The following is a 24609-nucleotide window of genomic DNA, read 5'->3' on the forward strand; positions in this document are numbered from 1 at the left end:
GGTGGAAGATAATGTCTCTGTGAAGATAAAGATGAAGCTGAGTTGTAACAGTGAAGAAGATGATAGAGAATTTGTTGATAGTGATTACGAAGTCAGTGAAGAAGAATTTGGGTTTAAGACAGTTGAAGTGCCTGATCATGAAGGGGCAGAGGACACTATGAATGATAGCAATGAGGGGCCTGCTTTTGAAGCTCCTGGAGAGGTGTCATCAGATGGCGAGCACACCTCAAGTTTTGATACTGAAAGTGAGGGTGATGGGGATGATATAGAAGGGGATAATGAAGGGACAAGTAAGGTGAGAAGGGAAAAAAAGCTACCTTGGTTTAAGCAGTATAGAAGGGAGGTGGACTTAAAGAATCCTAAGTTTCGGCTTGGGATGCAATTTGAAAACAGACAGGTTCTTAAAGAGGCACTCAGGGAATATTCCATTATTCATGGAAGGAAACTGTTCTTTGAAAAAAATGACAAGACGAGAGTAAAGTCAATTTGCAGAGGAGGATTAAAATGTCCATTTGTGCTTTATGCTTCACAGATAAACCAGGATGTGCAAATATTTGCAATTAAGAAGTTGAGCTTAGAACACACATGTGGGAGGGTGGAGAAACTGAAGTTTGCTAATCCCAAATGGATTTGTGAAAGATTTTCTAGCAAGATTGAGAAACACATATTGGAATCTGAAAGCTTTTCAAGGAGAAGTTTTGGAGTCCTATCGTGTGAGGCGTCCAAAGCTCAAGTGTATAGGGCAAAGAGATTGGCTAAAGCAAAAATTGAAGGAAACTACATACAGCAAAATGCACGGTTGTGGGACTATGCAGAGCAGTTGAAGAATACCAACAAAGGTAGTATATAGTGAAAATTAAGTGTGATCTGGTTGGGGGTGAAGCAATATTTCAAAGGATTTATGTGTGTCTAGCTACTTGTAAAAAAGGGGTTTTTAAGGGTGCAGGCTTGTCATTTGAAAGGTCATTATCCTGGGCAAATATTGACTGTTGTAGGAGTTGATGGTAATAATGGTCTTTTCCCAATTGCATATGTTGTGGCTGAGATTGAAAACAAGGACTCGTGGATTTGGTTTCTGTCTTTGTTGATTGAAGATTTATGTATTACAAATGGTTTATCCTGGGCTTTCATGAGTGATAAGCAAAAAGGGCTCATACCTACCATTGCACATGTACTACCAACTACAGAGCATAGAATGTGCGTCCGGCGCTTGTACAATAATTTCAGAGCAACACATCTTGGTCTCACTCTCAAACACATGTTGTGGGCAGCTGCCAAAGCCACTACTATTCCTTGGTGGGAAGCGGAAATGGAGAAGATGAAGTAAGAGGACTTGAAAGCTTGGAAATGGTTGGTGCAGAGACCACGCAATAATTGGACTAGATCTCATTTTCATCCAATGTATAAGTGTGATCTTTTACTGAATAACCTTTGTAAGAGCTTTAATGCAGCTATAATTGATGTCAGAGATAATTCCATTTTGACATGTTTGGAAAGTATTCGAATGTATGTGATGCTTAGGATGGCTAATCGAAGAACTGCTTGTGGTAAATGGAAACACCCTGTTAGCCCAAGGATATTCAAAATAATTGATAAGAACAAGATGGGAGCTTCTCAATGCATTCCTAGATTCGCTGGGGAGAAAATGCATCAAGTCAGTCACATGTATGGTGGGGAGTTTGTTGTAGATCTTGCAGTAATGTCTTGTAGTTGTAAGAGATGGGATTTATGTGGCATACCCTGTGCACATACTATTTCAGCTATATTCCACAAAGATGAAAACCCTGTTAAATATGTACATTAGTGTTATAAGCCAGAAACATACATGAGGTCATATGAACCAATAGTTCACCCCATCCTTTCTATGTATCAGTAAGTTAAGGGTGGCTTGCCTCCAATAAGACCTCCATTTCGTAAACGTCAACCAAGAAGACCTAAGAGATTGAGGACAAAGGAGGTTGCTGAGGTTCAAGTACCAGCCCCAAACCCACCTGTTTTGGGCCAAAAAAAGTCACATGCTAGCCCACTTTTCACAAAGGCCCACAAATCAGAAGGGAACAAAGGACTGGACTTCGATTACTACAAAAAGAGAAAGCCCAATCTACGTCAGAAACCCACGAGTTTTTCGAAATAGCAGAGTTGTAAAAAAATTAAATGGCAGTAACAATTAAGCAGATCAATGGGCCCAGTCTCCAAAAATCTACCATTTCTCTCAAAAAGCCCAGGAACAAAATTGGCAGACTTCTTTTCTTAAAAAAAACTTGTTCTCAAGGAAGCTTACATAACTACCTGACTTTGAAAAAGTCAACAATTTCAACTGAAGTCTGGATTTAACAGGGAGTTAGTGAAGGCACTCTTACAGGAAGATTTCCCCAGTCTATCACAGACAGAGAAAATATCAAAATCCTTTTCTATATTCGGTAAAATTTGGCAGACATCATTTCCAAGGGATAAGCAGGCTGTATTTCCTAAAAAGAGATAAGTAGAAAAGCAGGGAGTTGTTCATCTGAAAAAATCAAACTAACCATCACAGTTTGAGCTCTCACAAGGTGCAGTTAAATTGGGAAAAGGGGATTAGGTTTTCTTTCAAGAAAAGCAGGGAGATGATGGCCATAAGAACTGACTGCTGAAAGCTTGTCCGCCAGAATTGATAAAAACCCCATTTTCCTTTGCATTTAAAAATGAAAGATCTTTAGAGAAATTTTGCCGCCCATTATTAAAAGAAAGAAACTCTACTCCAAAGCACTTCTTATAAATATAAGAGGGGGTGAACAGGGCAAGAGGATACTCAATTCAACAAACAATAAAACAACCAAAAATCAACCCAAGACAAGAACTGAAAATGATCACTTGATCCTTGAGGACCCTCAAACAAACTGAAGCAACCAAAAGCTTAGTCAAGCCGCAGAAGAAACCAACTATAATTCAGAACTTCCAAATTCAGACTTAGAAAATAAGTCATTCAAAACGAGATTCCTCTCGTTACAAATTTGGTTCAGCAACAGCCAAGACCAAGCAGAACAGATACCATAGTGCAGTTCTGGCTTAGTAATCCTCAAGTTCAGCCACTTCTGTCCCTTTCACACCAAAGAAGTTGCAGTTTTGCCTGTTCGAAAAGCCTTCCAGGGCTTGAAATAGATTAAAGCTCTACCAAACTCACACTTTGGTATCAATTTACAACTGAAGCTTAGCAGTTGAAGTTGGTGGTAGTTCAGTCCAGTTCAGATATACCCAGTCCAGCCCGAATCAGAAGCTTCTATACAGGCAGAAATGGAATCCCAGCCTTCTTTTGTCTTCCTAAAGTTGATTTTTCCCTTCTAAATCTTGTAAAAGGCAGTTCTGCCTAAAACTGTTCACTTTATTATAATTTTTTCTAGCCAGAATTACCAATCTTTTACTAAGATAAATTGTGAAGTCCTCACCAATCTGAGTCAAGAAAAGAACTTACTTGGGAAATATTCCTCACCCAAATTCACAATCGCTTGTTTAGAGATTAGTAACTTGGGGCGCAAGTTATCTATTCTTAAGAAGTCTGCTAGAATTTTTATTGCTAGCAGTGGCATGCTCACACACCAAAGAAAGTTGACTTGTTGACCAGTCGATGGTTCTCAAGGCAATGAGGAACTTTACCCTTCTATCACAGGAACAAACACAAAACGGGTAAACACCACCAAATCCTTTGCCTCCAGGTTACACTGCTTCAGCAGCAAAACTTAGAAGACTCTTAATTAAAATTAGATGTGGGACATGTGGAAAAGAAGGCCACAATCGAAGAGGATGTGAAAGACAGGTTGTTTAATTATTTGGGTTTTCTTATGAATTTTAATAAATTGGGTTGTGGTCAACTGTGGTTATGATTTTTTATAGCTGTGCTTGTATGTTGTGCAGGCTGAGGCAGCCTAAAATGGGAATGTTGGCCAAAATGAGGTTTAAGCAGCTAACAATAGAAATGCAGGCCAAAATGATATTGCCCGAGCCCAAACTAATGCTGCCCCAGCCCAAACTGACACTGCCCCAGTCCAAAAAAAACCTGTCCCAACTCAAACTTACACTGGCCCAGCCCAAATTCAAGTTAATAGGGGCAGAGGAAGAGGCAGGGGAAGAGGAAGAGGCTTATGGAATCCAGCTGCAAGGATGTCATCTTCACAACCAGTTAGTTGCCTATTATTCTTGCCAAACTCAGATTTTTTATGTTTGCCTATATAGTAATATATGTTGTTTGTGATTTTTATCTTAGGTGGTAAGTGATATCAGTCAAGGAAGGGCCAATCTGCCAACTCACAACAAGTGCCTTTGCAACCATCATCCTCTTCACTTCCTCAACAAACCACACCCCATAGAGGAATATTCAAATACAGTGTCAAAAGACGAGGACAAGTATAGACTGTGAAGACATATTTTGTGGAATTTTATGACCTATTTTTGGACTCTTAAGTACTTACTATGTGGATGTGTATTTTGGGTGAACATATACACTCAAGTATGCTATTTGGTAATGTTATTTTGAAGGCTCTTTTGCCTATTCTATGTAATGTTCAGGCATATTTTGGATTGTATGTAATGTGCAGTTGGTGAATGTTAATTGGTAATTGAAGCCTTTTGGATTGTATGTAATGTGCCCTTGTTCATTTGGTATACACTGCTAATTCAGCACAAAATCAGCTTATATAGCAAAACATCTGATACACTGCCAAAGAGCCACAAAATAACCTTATGCCCAGGTTTCTGCCCATTTCTACACTACCAATTCCTGCCCATTTCTACACTATGCCCATGCCATCAAAAGCTGTTCAAGAGTATATACAACATTATGCCTATTTCCTGCCATTTCTACACTACCAAATTATCCATATTGATGAACAATATCACAATCATAAAACACAACAGAACAACAACCCAGAACCACCTTTGTCTTTGTCGATAACTCAAAATTTCCCTTTCTAGTACAACAACTTGTTGACCCATTCCCAAATTCTGTTTTTTCAAAATCTTGATGTCTTCTTCCTCTTCTCTCAGTTTTTGCTCTAATTTATTCTTCTCTTCTTCCATCAATCTGAAATTCTCCGCCGTTACTCTCAATTCATCCTCCATTCCTCTTAGTCTTCTAAGTAACCCAGGCAAGATTTCCTTTCCTCGTGGGCATGTTTCATTCTCCATCCATGCGAAAAAATGCAACCTCTTATTGTTATGCAATTCAACAAAACGAAACACCAATTTTAGACCCAACAAAACACCAATTTCATTCTCCAACCATGCGAAAAAACGAAACACCAATTACTGTTCTGCAATTCAAACAAAAACTTACCCAATTATTGCAACATGCCTCAAATCTTCTTCCAGGATTCAGATCTATCCATGAAGTCCGGCGTTTGATTTCCGACCCACACTCGCAGTAACGACGGTTGCAATTTGAATTTGTCGAACTCTCCGACATTTTTCCTTTCTTCCCTCGCAGTCCCTTCTCAGTTCTTCAGTTCTTTAGTTGGGGGTTGAAACGAAGGGTTTAAGGCGAGTGTTCAGATTCGAAGGAGAGTCTTCAGACTCGAAAAGACGCTTTTACCCCTCATTTCACAGAGTTGGACAGCAGAACCTGATTGCAACTGATTGTCTAATTAAAGGATTTAGTTGCCTCAAAATTTAGTTCACAGACCCAATTGCAACTGGGGCCATAGTTCAAGGACGTCTACAGTAATAATAAAATAATACTTAAAATTTGTTAGGATACATACCCGACTGTCTCCAGCTTTCCTCCCGTAAGTTGATTGTAGCGAACCTCGTTACCATCACTGGCTGGTACTCCCTGTCCCTGACCATGATCGTCGCCAACCATGTTACCATCATTGGTTGCTACTCCTTGACTGTGATTGGGATCATCGCCAACCACGTTATCATCATTGACTTCTACCTGACGCACAACAACCGTTCTACCACCGTTTAGATCATCTATGAATAATAGATCCACATCTTCAAGTTTTTTGTAGAATGATGGTGATTCTTGTCCAGGTAAATGTGGTTGTTCATCCATTGTACGTACAATCACAAACTATGAATGTGATGTAAGAAAGAAAAAGGAGCAAAAATTGAAAAGATATGATCGAGAAGCTTGATGTGTGCATGCACTATCTTAAACCTGGAACACAATTGGGGCAGAGAGGACTGTATATATAATAGCTCTGTGATAAGGTTCTTCTTTTTCCCTTTTGTTTTGGGATAATAGGTCCTTACTTTCCCTTTTTGATATCCCAGTTTGTTTTAGGATAGTAGGTCCTGACTTGCCCTTTTGGATATCCAGATTGGCGGCTTGGGATAGTATAGCTCCTCACTTACTCTTTTGGATATCCAGTATGGTTGTGCACGTACCCAAAAAAAGATTTGCTCCAAAAGCGATTCATAGAAGCCCAGATTTGTGCTAATAGTTTTTTTGTTTTGGCTGTTCTTAAAACAAAACAAAACAAAACAAAACAAAATATATATATATATGACAGTTTTCTATTTGAAATTTTGAACCCAGCAAAGGTCTTTTCAGCATGTGTTCCAAATCCACACCAAATCCAATCCACCGCACCGTCATATGCGATGATATATTTGTCCTTGCTTAATACAATCAGCAAAATTATTTTGTTTTCTTTTCTTTCCTTTTTCTTTTTCTATCTGATCATATATATATCTTCAGTATTCTTTGAATGCAAATAATAATAAAACTCTACTCTACGTAGATGATATTGATTAGTGAAGGAATTAAACACGTCATTACATTTAAAGACAAATTAAGCATCTCAACAAGTAGATAATATATATTTCTTAAATGCAGAATCTGATGCATCCATCTCTAGTATAGTGTAAACTAATGGACTAAGCGACCACAACTGGAGCAGCAGACACCACCATTAGTTCTCAACCCCCAGATTACTCATCATAACCTCAATGCCTTAACTCCCTTAATCGTTTGAGCATAAATTGTAAGCCTCTTGACACGGGGTGCCGGAGGAACATTATGAACAATGCAGTCTTCCACAATCCTTCTGACTAGTTCCAATCCTTGAACTGGACCCATAACGGCAACTAGGTCATCCTATTCATTTACAAGCAAGTTAAAAATCATTAGAAGTCATCTTTCTCTTCCCACTCCATCTGGGCATGTGGGAAGACCGGCTAAAATAAATTTACAAATACAACCATCAAAAGTAGAAAGAAACACTAACAGATGGGCGGAGATAAATGTCACAGCCTGTCAGTTTTTCAAGTGCCTGCATCCCAATTACATTGTGAAAATAAAAATAAAAAGCAAAAAAAAACGTGATCTATAACACTTTTATTTACCTGTACCGGGAGAGTCATGAGTATTTTCTTCCTAGAAACATACTTATCCTGCACGCACATACATAGACAATACAATATATTTATACATAAAAAATAAAAATAAAACACACACATATCATTGAGCTTTTGCGCGGAAAAGAGAGCTCTTTGTCAGACTCTTCATGGGATAGAGAGCATAACACTGGAAGGCCCATATTCCTCAAGTTATTGTCACATTAGTTGTTGTATCACTACCCTAACCAATTCTAAACCTTTCTAAAGCCAAACAACAACTCTAAATGCCATATGCTATAGTACTCCTTAAATTTAAAGTTCCTGCATCATAACTAAAGAAGAATGCTTAAAAGAACAAAAGTAATTATACGAAACAAAAATGGAAGGAAACTTAAGAAATACCTACCATCTTGATCCCAAATTTTTTGCAAAGCCCACCTATGTGATACCCAGTGTAGATGAGGTGACATGGAATTCCATTCAATACTTTTACTGCCTGGATCAAAATGTTGCGCACTTAAATCAAAAGTTGAATACATAGATGAAAAGGATAGGTAAATTGGACATAAAATTTTGATTGAAAACCGTCCAACAAATATGATTGGCATGCTTGACATTGAAATCAATTGAACTTGAATAATAACTGAGAGGTTACCGATAAGAAAGAATAACAAAAGATTTGACATTGGTACCTGAAGTGCAGGAACAGCTGCTGACAAAAGTCGAAGAAGATATCTAGACTTGAGAATAGCATATGGGTCCTTAGTCCTGGTTGTCGTGAATGTGATGAAATACCGATCCTAACCATGATTTTTTAAAAAAAACAATTTAACATGTACATAACTAAAAGAACTCAATATGAACACAAAATCTTACATAGTTTGGGGAAAAAAAAAAAAAAAAAAAAAACACCACTGATCCATAGTTCATATTTACAAAAGTCAACAAATATAAAACCAACATTTATTATAACATACCACATCCAATGCACATGAAATGTCATACTCTTCTAAAGCAGATTGCAACACCGGCCAAGCTTCTTGCAAATCTGTTGCTGTGAAAAACAATGCAAAGACTCATAAGTAAGAAAGCTTATTCGTTCTATTTCATAATTATCATAGCCAAAACTGGGTACAAACATAATCATTACTGGAATGAAGAAAAGGAAATCTCGCATAATCATATATAACTCAAACGAAATAAGAAGAGGAAAATTTCTTTTCAGTAAATTCATGAGAAGGCAAACAAAAAGGAAAAATAAGAAGAAAGAAAGAAAGAAAGATACTCATGCGTCTAAGAAAGGGCATGCGGAGAATGCTGTAATCAACTGGGCTATCTTCGTCAGATGCAGGGGTAGACTTGTCGATAACCATGCGGTGGACGATTGGATCCTCCGCGCCATTGACGTGGTTACTCATTGTAAGTAAGCTCGCTGTTGCTAATGTTGGTTTGGGTACTTGTTGAAACCCTTGGCATAAACAGAGAGAGAATGTGTTGGGTACCTATGAAAACCTTAGGCACAGATAGAGAGAAAGAGAATGAGGCACCGACACAGATAGATAGAAAGAGGATGCGTTTCTTGCCTAGAAAATTGGACGTTGTTATTCAACGTAGCTAAACGCTGTTGTTTTGGGTAAGCACAGACACGCACAGAAGAAACATATCAGACAATGGTGAGGTTATTGCCTAGAAAATTGGGCTTTGCTTGACCCCAAAAAAAATACTATTGGGCTTGGACGAAAAAGCCCTAAGCCCTAAAACTCCATGAATATTATTATTTGAGTGCAAAAAACATAACAACATTTATCGCCCATATAACAACATTTATCAAAAAACATGACAAATATTTATCGCCCTTATAAGCCCTACACTGTGGTAGTCGACTCAAGAACCTCAACAGATAAAACTTGCAGGTTTGATTTCCTCCATATTTATTCAGCTAATTTGCAAACTTGACTTCTACTCTTTTTCCTTTTCTTTTTTTTGCCTTCTTTGCTGCTAAAGATCATTGAGTGTTCCTAGTTAACAATCCCTCTGGGATTTTGGGATATATCAAGTATTTTTCGGAGATCTAGCAAGGGCCCTATATAGCTCAAGTAGTTAAGAACACTTACCCGTTAAATTGCTTTTTATAAACCGAATGTTGTAATTATAGATGGTTTGAATTTCTAACAATGACCAGAAAAGGATAGAAAGCAAGGGGACGAAAAGATGTTGGCGAGAATGTGGAGTACAGTAGTCCAAAGCAGAATAAGTAAACATGAAGAGATTGGGGAGTACAATGGTCCAAAGCATAATACTAAACATGACGCCCAACATCCGCCCACCTTATACACCTCTAAGTCTCTCAATCTCAGTAAGTATGACTTTCATCTTACCATATGTTGTTTTCGGACCCTGTGTGCGTGTGTTTACTTGTGAGATAGTTCAAGAAAGCATTTACCATGAGCTAAGTTGGAGGAAAATAGTTAGTAGGATACATGTCCTCTACCTATATGTTCTAACTTCTTTCTTTTATCCTTATCAGGCCCAAAATTTTCTGCATGACTGGAAGCAAAAAATATCGCTTGAGGTCGCTAAGGTGCAAAAAGAACAAATATTTGATGATATCACAAATTATGACCATATTGAAATATGTTCATCCAACATTTTCCTCTCCAAATTTTACTTCTCCCACATGAGGAGTGCACGAGGTTATGATGCAGAACACGTAGGACCTAAATTTATTAGTTTCCTAATGTATTTGTTAGTTTCCTAGATTCTCTAGTTTTCCAAATTCTAGTAGGATTTCTACTTTTTCAGATTTCCTCTAGTTTTAAGTTTCCTATTTTATTTGGGTTAGAATTTCTGTTTAAGCAAGGGATTTTTATCAGCAATCCTCTCGATCGCTATTGCCTTTGATTGCTCACACCATGCAGCATTGCATGTTAACATCAGCAATCCTCAAACTCAGACAGCTCCAGCTCAACTCACTCAGCAGAAACCCCTTCAACTGGATTCTAAATGTTATACTGCCTTATAGCGTCTTTACCATGCACACAAACAGCTCTTCAGGGTCAGTAACAGTAAGACTACCATTAACAGACTTATTAAAATAAAATAAATAATAAAAAGAGAAAGAAAGACTACCATTCAACAGTACCTTACTTCATATCTTCCATAATCGCCAGATCAAACACCAGCTCAAAATAATTACACACTTTCCTGCTTAAGTGACATATTTCTATCCATACCAATCCATGACATTGGATGTCAACAGGAAACAAACACAAATCCTTAAAATATGGAAATGTGAATATTAAAATTTGAAAACTGCTATCCCAATAATAAAATAATGATTAAAATCATAAAAACCCCCAATCCACCTCATTATCAGTTGTAATATGTAACTATGGAAACAAAAATACAAATACAGCCTCACAAGGAAGGTTTCCAACGAGCCATTTATTGTGAACCAAATAACTACAGCAAAGAGGGCGGGTACTGTTTCCAGCCTACAAGGTTTAAGTTGGTATGCCTAATTTTAATTTGGAGCAATATGAACTTGTAATCTTCAATTTATATCGAACTGACCTATTTAGTTTTCAACTTAAAAAGCAATGTAAACTCTCTAAACGTTTCAATTTGTACTAAAGTTGTTCATCTATTTTGTAAACCATTATGAACAGAAGAATATATATTTAGTCAAAAACAAGTGTAGCAATTTTGTCATAGTACTAGTGTAGCAACTTAAAAGAATACCCAGTAAAAACAAAAGTATGCATGTTGATGAATAAGACAAAAATTCTTTTAGATGATGGTAGTAGCCACAAGCTGCTCACATGGTCATGGCACTGGTTCTAGAAGGGATGACCTAAGCATAAATTTTTTTGAATAATATGTAGCAGAGGCCAAGATGGCTAGTCGGGTTATTGGTGACTTGAAAAAGCCACGAAGAAAAGGAAAAGGCCAAGATGGCCTATTTGGCATTGTATTGTATATTGCATGCTAACTTAAATTCCACATTCAAATTGGAGTTTACACTCCAAATCGGGATGGAAACCAAAATCAAAGTAGTGGTGGTAGCAAAACTCCAAGTCCGGGTGGAGAGCGAATTCCAAATGGCTTTGCAAACTTGTGGTATACACATTAAAATGTAATTAAGTGAAAATTATAGACATAAAGGCTTTATGGCCTTGTCATTATATTATATTGTATGTCTTTATGATATTAATATATTATGATATAAAGAAGAGACCTAGACCTCTGGGCGTGCTGCACGTGGGAGCAAAAGGTCAAGCGTTTACATTGACATACTTAGCATGTGAATTATTGTTAAGAATTTGTGGCCTTACACACCTTGCCTCTCAAGTCTCCTTGCAAATGGTGGAATTTAAAGATGAAAAGAATCGTAACCAGGATTTACTGTATCCCAAGTCAAGAGAAGAGTTTCACAATCCTAATTCTATTTTATTAACCAACCATATGGGTTGGTGGTGGTTGGGAAGTTCTTAATAAATGTTGGAAGAATTTTCAAGGAAGAGTTAGTTCTAGCCATTTAATGGCAAACCCATCAACTGAAGAAAGTTCTATAAATAGGTCGTCATAAGAAGAAAAGAGTACATCTGACTCAACAAATAAAACCTATTCTTTTTATCCTACACCTTTCAATTCCTAATCTAAGATTTTATCTTCCAAGCACTTTACATTATCCAAGTTCTTCATTTTCCTACTGTAAGCTTATTTCTTGCACTTTAACTTAAGTTTTCTTTAAATTCAAGTTTAATTCAAGTCTTTATCGTTTTAATCTATTTTATCGCATTTACATTTTTGTCATTTCGTTTCTTGCATTTACATCCATTGCACTTATCACCAAAATCTTAAAAATAGTCATACAATGCTCAATCATCCTTGATCACGAGAAAGTGAAAGAACCTAGGGGCTGTTTGTTACACAGGTTTGGCTTAGCCTAGCTTGGACTAAATTTAGTACCATGTTTGTTTCATCTAATCCTAGTCTTAGATGGGCTTGCTAATACCGGGCCCACCAAAAACACATCCTTTGGAGGGGACTACTAAACCCATGTGGAAAGGGAGGATTAACTATTCTCATACTCACCAATGTATAAGATGCATATATTATATTGTAATAATAATAACATATATATATATATATATTATTATATACCCATATTTATATATTATATTATATTATACTTACATACACATATACTATAATGTTCATATATACACATATATGAACATATATATAATATAAGTATATATGTATATATAGTTCCCTTTTATTGAGGGATCCCTCATATAAAGACGCCCTTTAGGCACCCTACCCAAAAAAATTTAATGATCCAAACCATCTATTTTTTAGGTATTTATTCATAGATCATCCTTGAAAAAAAATTAGACAAATCGAAAACCATTTAGACATCTAATTGTGTCCTACAAAATTAATTAATACGATGCTTCAAGAAAAATACTAAAATTTCAATAATTTAATTAAGTGGTCAAATGATATAGGATTCAAGTGATTTTTGTATAGAGATGATCTTTGAATTTACAAAATAAACGGTTTGTATTAGTAAAATATAATACGGAGCGGGCCCTACAAAGGTGTCCCTCAAATAAGCTTATTTGAAGAATCTCTCAATAGAAGCTCACTAAATATATATATATATATATATACACATATATTTATATATATATATATGTAATCTATATATATAAAGCAAATGACAGAGAATGGTAAAACATTCAAAATACCAGAAAATGCCCTTTTTTAATGCATACATTAAGAATTGAAATTATTAATTAAATGAAGATAATATGGTAAATTCACACATTTCATATTTAAAAAATTAAAAGAAAAATCATATAATAAATCCTATTTTTATGAAACACAACTATCTATTATCTTTTTTAATTCTAAAATAAATTAAAAATTTTTTTAAAAAAAAGCCTCTTGCAGGCTTGAAAGTGCGTGCGGAGAGGCTAGTGTATATTATATAATACATATATACACCTATATACACATATATATTATACCCATGTATATATTATAATATACAAATATTTATATGTGTATATACACACACACACACATATATACATACATATATTATATATATTTTTTTTTTTTAAACAAAAAAAAAAAAAAAAACTGGTCCTAGTCCAAGCATACACCAAACTCAGGATAAGTGTTATCCAATTTAGACCAAACTAAGTCAAGACAGTACAATTCCTAAGCATAGTCCATATCAAAATAATTATGTGTAACAAACGAGCCCCTAGATCATTGAACAATAATATACTTGCCATTTAGCTCTAATTAGCTCGATATATAGTATTTCAATTTCGGAAGTCCGTGTTAAAGTAATATTTTTATTGTATATTTCATTTTCTCACTCTTGTTTTCTTCTTCTTTTTTCAATTTGAAAACAAATATTCATCAGAAACGTAAAGTTGATATAGATATGGATTTTGCATCATTATTATTCGTGTCAAGATAAAATGAAGATATTAGATAAGAGATTCGACCAAGAAACAATTCAAGATATTAACTTTGGTCTTATTTAAATCTTGAATTTCTAACAATGGCCAGAAAAAGATAGAAAGCAAGGGACAAAAAGACGATGGTTGACGAGAATGCGGACAACAGTGGACAAGAGTCCACCTTAATGTATCATTATCTCAGCGACAGGTATGCTCTTTTTCCATGTGCATCATATATATGTGTGTCATAATCCGAAATACAATTACTCAAACGATTTTGAGATAATTCAATAAAAGCACTTACTAACACTATCAGGCACAACGTTTTCAGCAGGGCAGCTTTCGGAAGGACTGCAAGCCAAGAAAAGACGCTGAGGTACACAAGAATATAAAAAAAAATTAGTAAATTTAGGTTTTACCCATAAAAAAACTTTTACTTTTGGAAAAAGCCAAAGCTTTTTGAAAAAAGACAGAATAACCTCTCAACTTTCAAACCAAAGACATGCAAATGTAAAGGATTTCTTAGGAAATCAAAAAATAAATAAGGGCAATTTTGTCCATTTTTGCTTCTTTTAAAAATTTTCTCTCTCCTTTGGGCTTTTCCAAAGTCTCCCATATAAATTTGATGAAATTACAAATTATGACCATATTATTCATCAAACATTCTTCATGCCTGCTGCTGCATATAGTATAAGCATAATGATTTTGGCACTCCAACTTCTCAAACTTTTTCAGCCAAAAAAAAAAAAAAAAAAAAAAACTTCTCAAAGTTTTCTACCGTAACACGAGGAGTGCGTGAGGTTATGGTGTGATTTTGGAGTGCCAAAGCATCGCTCTAAAATCACACCCTTAAATAACCTCACGCACTCCTCGTGTTACGGTAGAAAAGTTTGAGAAGTTTTTTTTAAGTTATTTAAGTCACACCCTTAAAGGTTATTTAAGTTATTTAAGTTATACAACTATGAATAAGAATCGAAATAGAAAAATGATACCCATTTAAAAAGTTACCATATGAAATAAAAAATAATCTATTAGAGTTGAAAATGCTAATTCTGTAGTCATTCTGGAAACCGGAAGAGTCCATAGGATAGGAGCTAAATGTTGTACTCATAGGATAAGATTCCTTTCATACTGATTGTAGTTCCATTTTCAGAAGGACAAAGAGTACGTCACAAATCACTGAGAAAATAGAGAATGGAGAAGATTGCCAGGTACAAACTTTGGACACGCCAGACAAGTGGTGTATCTATCAGGTTCCCAGCAAACTCCGCAAAGTAAATGAAGCAGCATACACTCCTCAATTACTATCAATAGGCCCTTTCCACCATGGCAAACCAGAACTGAACAACATGGAGATCCATAAAAGGATATGTTATAAGAAGTTTCTTGAACGTTGTAAGAAGACTGAGGATGATTTAAAGCAATTTATCAACAAGCGTAAAAAAGAAGTTCTTAGTTGTTACGCAGGGACCATTAAGCTTTCCATAATCTCTGCAGACATAATTGCGGTTGATGCCTGCTTCATCATCGAGCTCTTTTTAAGGAACTACGAAAATCATGAAAATGATTATATATTGAGTTCACCATGGCTGAGGAAAGCTGTAGAGCAGGACTTGATACTGATTGAAAATCAGCTTCCTTATTTTCTTCTTCAAGAACTATATCAGAACTTTCCTGTGCATGTCTCTCCCCGCAAAAAAGAAGAAGAAGAACCGACTCATAGACAGAGCAGTACCAATGACTTCCAGTGCTGCTTGCCTTGCTCCTGGCGGATACCTTCCAATGATCTTTCCATAGAGATTGACAAAGCCAAACCTGCTGATGACGAAGCCAATCTTGCTCATTCTGTTCTCCTGCTTGAGCTTACCTGTGAGTTCTTCAAAGAACATACTAAGGGGAAATCCGTCGAGAATGGAGTACCTCAGCCGAAACATTTCACCGATTTGGTTAGGTATTTTCTATGTCCTGACGAACCAATGTCTTGTGAACATGGTGTCGAAAATATATATGCTGCAAAGAAGCTGAGGGCATCAGGGGTGAAGTTTACGCCACTTAAAAAGAAAACCTTCTTGACCATAGAGACAGATAAGGCCACTAAAGGTAAGCCCAACTTAGCATGTTTTAGTAATCTGAACTTGAAGCTTACGCCATTTAAGTTCAAGGATGAGACAGAATGGGTTGTTCGGAACATCATGGCCTTGGAGCAGTTTTTGTATCCAAACAATCCTTATATCTGCAATTACTTTTTGCTTATGGATCAGCTGGTGGACACTGTGGATGATGTGGATTTGCTGGTTGAGAACGAAGTAATTATTAACATGCTAGGCAGCAACAAAGCAGTGGCGAAGCTGGTTAATAGACTTTGCCAGCAGATCAACGAAGATAAATTCTGCTATTCTCATATCGGTCGACAGCTTAAAGTTCACTATGACAATATTTGGAACCGTAATGTGGCAACCCTGAAACGAGTTTACTTCAAGGATCTCTGGACGGGCAGTTCAACTGTACTTGGAGTTTTCGTCCTGCTTTTCTCGGTCATTGGAACCATTAAGTCTCTCAAGTCGTAAGCTTTAAGCTTGTTCAACTTGTGATTCTTAATAGACAGAATGTTAATTTCAGTCATTACTTCAAGTGATGAACTGAACAAATAAGTTAGCCAGTGTTATAGATTTAATATAAGTTTGAGTTACTAATTAGTTCTGTTATTGTTGTTAAAGACTGCAGAGCAGTTCTTGTGAATTGATTGCAATGAACATAATTTCCATTTAGAATTAAATAAAGAAAGAGTTATGCTCTTGTTTTCATTGCACTCAGAGTTGAAGACTTGGATCTTGAAACTTCAGCTTCAAAGCCACTTGCTGCTTTCTTTGTCTGGTCTTTACAGCAAATAGATGTTAAGAATGTAACTGCAGATGTAAGCCTTGTGTGGATACAAAAACAAAACTGCTCCAAAACGTGTCTCATATTCCACACAAAACTGTATAAGCTTCGAGTCCATGTTTCTAAAACATGTTAAAGTTGAGCTAATAATTACTATAATTACAGACCTGATCATCCTTTTTTTATGACAAAGGTTACATCTTCAATTGGCCTAAACTTCACCCCCGCTGCCTTGAGCTTTTTCCGGGTGATATATATTTTTCTGAGGGCCACTGATACCATTTGCTTTGCTTCAATCTTTGTACCTTGGATTGTATATAGTTCAAAATAAATTTCGTTCAAATAGTAGCTTACCCTTTTTTCAATCAAGAGATTGGATATACTTGGGATCTCTTTCAACATTAAGAAGAAAACTGCCATGAAAGTTGATCTACTCGAGCTCTTATAAAATACTCTTGCCTTTTTCTAATGGCAAACCGATAGGAGTTCATTAAATACGGAAATATGAAGGCTTTGGTACAATTTCGAGCTTCAATCAAGGCATTAACCAGCCAGTAAGGAGGATTTACAACCCACCCAGGAGCTTACAATATTTTTACCATTTCAAGATGCTACATCATGAGCAACTTTATTACGCCTACGAGCAATTTCGTTGAAGATGCTGCATCCATACGCAGACCACTCCGGACGTCTATGAGAACGTTACAATGGACTCTGACCTCAATCTTCAGCCAGCCCTCTCCAAACTATCACAGCCTCTGCCATGAAATTTATACAGTATAGCACACAGCCTGACAATAGTAAAGCTCAAATATCATCTCCACACACACACCCACCCGATCGCTATTGCCTTTGATTGCTCACACCATGCAGCATTGCACGTTAACATAAGCAATCCTCAAACTCAGACAGCTCCAGCTCAACTCACTTAGCAGAAACCCCTGAACTGGATTCTAAATGTTATACTGCCTTATAGCGTCTTTACCATGCACACAAACAACTCTTCAGGGTCGGTAACAGTAAGACTACCATTAACAGACTTATTAAAATAAAATAAATAATAAAAAGAGAAAGAAAGACTACCATTCAACAGTACCTTACTTCATATCTTCCATAATCGCCAGATCAAACACCAGCTCAAAATAATTACACACTTTCCCGCTTAAGTGACATATTTCTATCTATACCAATCCATGACATTGGATGTCAACAGGAAACAAACACAAATCCTTAAAATATGGAAATGTGAATATTAAAATTTGAAAACTGCTATCCCAATAATAAAATAATGATTAAAATCATAAAAGCCCCCAATCCACCTCATTATCAGTTGTTAGATGTGACTATGGAAACATAATTACAATTACAGCCTCACAAGGAAGGTTTCCAACTAGCCATTTATTGTGAACCAAATAACTACAGCAAAGAGGGCGGGTACTGTTTCCGGCCTACAAGGTTTAAGTTGGTATGCCTAATTTTAATTTGGAGCAATATGAACTTGTAATCTTCAATTTATATCAAACTGACCTATTTAGTTTTCAACTTAAGCAATGTAAACTCTAAACGTTTCAATTTGTACTAAAGTTGTTCATCTATTTTGTAAAACATTATGAACAGAAGAATATATATTCAGTCAAAAACAAGTGTAGCAATTTTGTCATCTACCTTGTTCGCATATTACAAGTGTAGCAACTTAAAAGAATACTCAGTAAAAACAAAGTATACATGTTGAATAAGACAAAAATTCTTTTAGATAATGGTAGTAGCCACAAGCTGCTCACATGGTCATGGCACTGGTTCTAGAAGGGATGACCTAAGCATAAATGTTATGTCAAACTACGATTACATTGCAGACATGTGGAGGTTTTACTTTTTCTTTTTGAGCAATTAGGTTAATAGTATTAGATATTTACACAAATTGCATGGTTGACATTATTCAGATTGAAACTAGGACAAAATTGACAAATAGAAAATTTTTGATTGCCCTTAATTAAGAGAATCTAAATAAAGCTTTCATTACAGGATAAAATTTTGAATAATATGTAGCAAAAAGATGTAATTGAACAAACAACCATGCGATCACAAATTTCCAAGAAAAAGTTTGATAACAAAGATTCTGTGGGCGGTTTAATGGCATGATAGGCATGTAACCAATCAAACATTATTTCCAAGAAAACATCTAAATAAACATGTTTGCAGGCAGGTCCTTTGACGAAATATGCAACCAAAAAAGTGTTATGCATGCTGTAATCAAGTAATGATACATTTTAAATCAATTTACTATGTGTGTATCTGTGTATTCCTTATTACCATTAACCTCCAAATTGTGGATGCCAGGGTTGCCTCCCCCATGAAGTTACAGGTGTCTGGCTCTGATGCAGCCTTTGGAGGGAGAAACCCACATTGGGTAGCTAGGTCAGTTCTTCATAGGAAGCAAGCCCAGATGCACCCTGAGGATTGTGCAAGCACGTTTACCAGTATGCTTAATCTGTAAGGTAAAAAAGAAGGTGAAGCTTCAGTGAGAAAACATGAGCATCAACCCACTGAGGCATGTATGGCTCCTTATAGGGCAGCTGCTGCCTACTTTTCTGTACATACATTAATTGCTGAATTTAGATTTTTTGTTTCCCTAGTCTAAAACAAGAGCTGAATTAGAATTTGATCCCCAAAAAATAGAACATTGAACGCGCATACAAGAATATGCTTGAAACACTACAGCTACATGAATTATCAGACCGAAAAACCAGAGTTTACGGTCTTCGGTGACTTTATGACTCCGAAAACGAATTAGTGATCCACAGTACCAAGACTAATTTGACACACCAATAGTTTGAAACTTTCAAAAACACTAGAATGCAATTATGCACTTAATTTGATATTCAACACACAAGGCGATTTAAGTCCAGAAGGACCAAAATCTAAGCAATACAATGTAAAAAATAAAATAAAATAGATGCACTTCATTTTAACCGTCTGCAAAGCTAGCACATATCAAACGTAAATGAAGATGTTGCCATGGAGAACCACAGACATGAATAGAGAAATCAGATGACTGATGAAAGAATCATAACCAATTTGCATCTGAAGCTATCACTGACCATGGTTGCAGCTCCAGAAAAAATTCAGCCACAGAGCAGATTTAAGGCCACTTGCTCTTTTTGTTCTTGTAACATTATTAACAAAACAATTATCTTCTTGAAGAAATATATATAAATATAAATATATATATATATATATAGAGAGAGAGAGAGAGAGAGAGAGAGAGAGAGAGATCTATGTGTTACTAATCCTGGATTCTGAAGATAGGTCTAATGCTAGACACAAGTACAGAAGGTAGGATATTTTTATTTTTCCAGTAGGATAATGAGAATGACCTAAATTTAGAGTAGGGTGTATGAAGCTCATAGGTACATAAAATATCAGGATTCTCAAGGATGCACTTGCCAACCAAGGAAATGTCAGATCTGACATTGTAATACAGAAAAAGAAAATTTGAATGTCATCTCAACAGGATATTCATATATATCCTTACATGAAACTAACACTTCTTAACTGCTTCAAAATCATGGGCATGTCAACTTACAGTAATTCCAACAAAAGGCATCCAATTACTCCTTTTACTAAAGGGGTAAGTTTAAAAAAATGCTTTCATTAGTTACTTTGAGTTGAACATTGCAAGCTTGAGAGACTGCTAATGCAGTGCATGAAACTCAAGCACAATTCAAGTAAAAATGAAAGGCAATGCACCTTGTGATATAAAACCACTAGCTTCAAATAAAATAATCCTGAACAAAATCTCCTTGTAATGTAAGTGCTAAAAAAATCTCTGTTGAATCAATATTCAAGCAATAAGTAGCTGTTCTTCAAGAGGGCTATTAAAAATCAATAACCATGTAATGACTACAGAACAAAACATTTTTCCAATTTAGCACAATACTCTTAAAACCATTTAATCACTTGCATTACTAGACGAGATGTCAGAAACTATAGAGCTTTATGGATTCAACTTGAGTCTCAACCAGGAACAACTCATCTCATATATACCATTCACAACTCCAATTGCATCTTCAATTCTAGGATCTAATTTCCCCCAATAACACATCTCCATCCCTCTATTTGTTTTGTTTAGTTGAACATCCACACTCCCACCCTCTACTTTTCATTTGTGTGTGTATATGTGTGTGTCCGAGCGCGCGTATAGAGTTATTCATTAATTAAGGTGAGCTTTCTTGAACTGCCCAGCTTCCTTATGTCTCAGTTTCAGTGTCGATATCTTTCACCATTACCAATAATGACTTGTGTACAGTTATCAACCCATCTAAGAGTGTATGGCTCATCAACCTTTATGTGTTTAGTTAAGCTGAAACTATGCATAGCGCGAGTATAGTCACACCCTTGAAGTACAAACAAAAAGGTAAACACTGCACTGCAAACTCTTAAACCACAATCTCCATAATTCTAAGCAGAACCCTCTTCTAATCTCAGTACTGCTTATTTTCTATCAATGAAATTATATATCAGGATACAAGCAGATGAAAAATACTGCATAGTAGCTTGAATTTTAGAATCTCCAACATCTTATCTCACATCTACCCTGCATTTCTGTCTTTTCTCCCCTCTGCACTTCTGTTTCCAATCTAATTCCTACAAGATCAACCCCATTCTCCTCCCCCACTTTGAATTCTCCTTTTTTTCTTTGAGTGCCTATACTTTCTAGTAATCAGAAAAAAATTACGTGTGCATGGTGCGTGGTGCATGGACACCTCTAATAGGAAAGAGAAGTGTCTGCTCGCTAGGAGTATAACACGTCATTCAAATCGAGTAACAGTTAGCACACAAAACTTTGCTGCTCAACAAGTGTTGATTAAGAAATAGCATAAAGGCGACATGCATATAAATCAAAAACACGTGTGCATTCCAATTTTGGTCTACGATATAAATCACGATCGCCTCAACTAGCAACAAACAAAATCTTGTGAACTAGCATGAAAAAAGAAACTGCATTAAACCATTTCCAATTCAAGGAAAAAGACAACGTCTAAATTTGATTTTGTTATTATGCTTTATTCGTCCAACTTGTAGCTGATAACTGATAACTGATAACCCCTATGTACATCTGCAACTACTCATAACAGCTAAAATGGTACAGCTCTTCTGACTATTCATTGACCTTCTTACGAAAAGACAAAAACATGATACATCTGTATTATCCTTTCACCTTCTCAGATCTATCATTGTTATACCTTCTGTGTTCAAAATGTTTAGAGCAGTTCACAAGTCTTCAAAATCGCCACCAAACATTTAACTAAAAGCAGCCTCATCCCATCTAATCCTGAAAGCAGCATATTCAAATTCTCTGTTTCATATACCAAGTCAAACAGCAACCAATTAAGATTAATATATGTTTTGCACATTACACAAAAATAAAGCAAATTAATCTACTGAAAACAAACCAAAGGATTCATAAGATTTCACCTTCAATGGAGTTTCAGGAACCTGGTAGGAATTGGTAGATACTGAATTGAGCCACAACCCAGGAAACAGATGCTGCAAAACAAACAAAACCACATCAAATACCAAGCAATTCAAAACCCTAATGACCCCAAAAGACATAATCACACAGAACCATTCCCAAAACCTCAAAAACGTTTTAAAATTAACCAACCCCAGCTATAAAAAATAAATAAAAAATATATAAAAAAACTCAAATTAAATTCAACAATACAGACATCAAGCTGTTTCTGCACATTCTTAGCTCTCTTCTTTGGGCGCCTGGATGGCCTGGCTCCAGTCATAATAAAAATGTCCTCCTCAATCTCTTCTTTTGTTAAAGAAACCGATATCTTCAGTTTATTGTCCTTCTTTTGAGCACCTTTGCCTCCAGCTTTAGAAGAGCCCCCAGCCGCCTCGGTTTTGTTCTGCTGCACCAGCGGTGCACCAGTCTTCAATGCACCAGCACGACCATTGGCCTTAGGCACCGGTCTCCTGGGCCTGAGATTCCAAGTCTTCTGAATCGTCTCTTCATCCTCCAGCGCTGCTAAAGCAGCAGCAACAGAGCTCTCTTTTTCATTTTCCGGTTCAGGTTCAGGTTCAGGCTCAGGCACTACAGCAGCCTTTTCTTTGCTCCGAATCCGGATGCAAATCTTCGATTTCTTATCCTCAGCAGTCGATTTTGGCTTCTGGGTCTCCGGGCCGTCGATCACTTCCGTGGCGGGAATTGGGTCGGCTTCTTTTTCGACATTGGAGGACTTGGGCTCGGGCTGCTTAGCTACCCGGTCAAACTGTCCGAGTTTGGTGTTGCTGCTCAGTTGCAGAGAAGGGTTGTTATTTCCGCTGCATTTCGTGCTGGTCTTGTTGTTTTCGTTGCTTTTGGTGGTGGTGGTGTTGTTGCTCATGGCCCATTTCAACTGGGGCAAAGGGAGGCCATGGTCTTGGGCTTGGTGGACAAGAGACTTGGAAGGCACAGTGGAGGCCATGGAATCGGGTTTCGGGTCGGGCTCGGATATGGTTTCGGGTTGGGAAGAGACTGAATTGAACACCATGAAAATGGGTTGGCTTGCACTGTCTCACTGAGACTGAGTAGAATCAGAGAAGATGCTTGCAGTGGTGGGGTTTCAGTGGTTTTGGCATCGAGACAATTTATAGATTGACAGAGAAAAAGAGGAGTGGCTTGGGGAAGAGGGAGAGATAGAGAGAGGAAGGGCAGTTATGATCCTACTGTTTCTGGAAGAAGCATACATTGTTTCTTGTTTGTTCTTTTGTGTCTTGTGCCCATAATGCCCCTCTCATTTTCTTGTATTTTGCATCACTAAATTGACCTTTTTTTTTTGAACGAATGAAAAAAAAACGTAAACATGTTTTTACCTTCTACCTTTTTTTTTATCCCCTGTTTCTTTAACTGTTGTTGTTTTCTATGAAACTATACAAATATTATTTGTAAAATAAAAAGGAACAAATATACTTGAATAGAGATAAGGGGAAGTTAGTTGGGAATTGAAAAATGAAGAGTTAAACTGAAAGAGAGATTGAATAAGTGCAGAACTAGGAATACATGATTCTTCGTATATTCTGTATTAAAAGAAACCCTATGCACTTAGCCGATTTTTTGGAAGTTCTTCCATATGTACAATGTGGTTAAACATAATTTTAGATGCACTTCTAACCTTAATGTTCATTAGTAAGTTACTAGGTCGTTGAGATTAACTTGGTAAGCCAATAATTCGACAATAAGCACTTATTTAATCATGCTTAAATTAAATTTACTGTGTCGTATCAATAATTAAAAATTTATAAGCACATTCATGAAGAAAAAAAAATATAGGTTAACAATAAAGTTATTTCAAAGGCTTCTCAATTCTAAACCCTAGTGGAGGATAGGTGTTTAATTATTGTTAATCACAAGAAAGAAAGAAAATTAACCTTAAAATTTTACATTGTCAGTGGTTATTATTCCTTACATTTTTAAATATTTATAGAAAGTTTATGTGTTAGTGAAATGTAATTTTTTTTGGGGACAAAATCTGGAAAAATTAAAGATCAAATGAAAATAAAAAATAAAGTTAAATATCACATTGCCCTTTAGATTCAAATTTTTATCTCCTCATTCAATTTCTCGTCTGGAAAAATTAGGTATAGCTATTAATTTCAGAATCTAGATGGTTTTTGCACCAATTATGTATTGTCATGTTAAATTTTGTACAATCCTTTTTTGGGGAAACACTTTGGACCAAGTTGTTCATTGCATATAAGGAAACGGTAAAAAGACGTCCAAATCCTTTTCTTCTTATCCAAGATGGAAAAAGTAACAAGCTTTTTTTTTTTTTTCTTTTTGGTAATAAAAGTTAAAATGGAAGCTTTTTTTTTTTTTCCTTTGGAAAAAAAATATATATAAAAAAAAAGAAGAAAAAGAGTACGTTTGACTGCTTGAAGG

General features: G+C 36.2%; 3 protein-coding genes across 8 annotated transcripts; 1 reads left to right on the plus strand and 2 right to left on the minus strand.

The window, feature by feature from the left end:
- LOC109947614 (KRR1 small subunit processome component homolog) lies at positions 6695 to 8852 on the minus strand. Its single transcript, XM_020558183.1, has 6 exons — positions 8600 to 8852; positions 8292 to 8368; positions 8007 to 8114; positions 7721 to 7810; positions 7321 to 7368; positions 6695 to 7247 (listed from the first exon to the last, which is right to left on the minus strand). Exons 1-6 carry the CDS (start codon positions 8730 to 8732, stop codon positions 7179 to 7181), a joined length of 525 nt encoding a protein of 174 aa, XP_020413772.1. The 5' UTR covers positions 8733 to 8852; the 3' UTR covers positions 6695 to 7178.
- On the minus strand, positions 11087 to 23473 carry LOC18771845. 6 transcript variants are annotated; one of them, XR_002270422.1, is made up of 5 exons: positions 22409 to 23470; positions 22155 to 22226; positions 21923 to 22035; positions 18493 to 19167; positions 11087 to 11167 (listed from the first exon to the last, which is right to left on the minus strand). XR_002270422.1 is itself a non-coding variant. In XM_020558303.1 (3 exons), exons 1-3 carry the CDS (start codon positions 23219 to 23221, stop codon positions 22027 to 22029), a joined length of 894 nt encoding a protein of 297 aa, XP_020413892.1. In that variant the 5' UTR covers positions 23222 to 23470; the 3' UTR covers positions 21668 to 22026. The 6 variants fall into 6 exon arrangements, 1 of the variants encoding a protein (XP_020413892.1); XR_002270421.1 differs by lacking the exon at positions 11087 to 11167 and adding an exon at positions 17094 to 17860 and having other exon boundaries at positions 18990 to 19167; XR_002270420.1 differs by lacking the exon at positions 11087 to 11167 and adding an exon at positions 17094 to 17658 and having other exon boundaries at positions 17776 to 19167.
- Positions 14082 to 16566, plus strand: LOC18769277 (UPF0481 protein At3g47200). The gene is made up of 2 exons (XM_020558301.1): positions 14082 to 14175; positions 14953 to 16566. Exon 2 carries the CDS (start codon positions 15149 to 15151, stop codon positions 16364 to 16366), a length of 1218 nt encoding a protein of 405 aa, XP_020413890.1. The 5' UTR covers positions 14082 to 14175; positions 14953 to 15148; the 3' UTR covers positions 16367 to 16566.

This window comes from Prunus persica, chromosome G2 (genome assembly GCF_000346465.2).
Source record: "Prunus persica cultivar Lovell chromosome G2, Prunus_persica_NCBIv2, whole genome shotgun sequence".
In the NCBI taxonomy this organism is placed as follows: Eukaryota; Viridiplantae; Streptophyta; class Magnoliopsida; order Rosales; family Rosaceae; genus Prunus; species Prunus persica.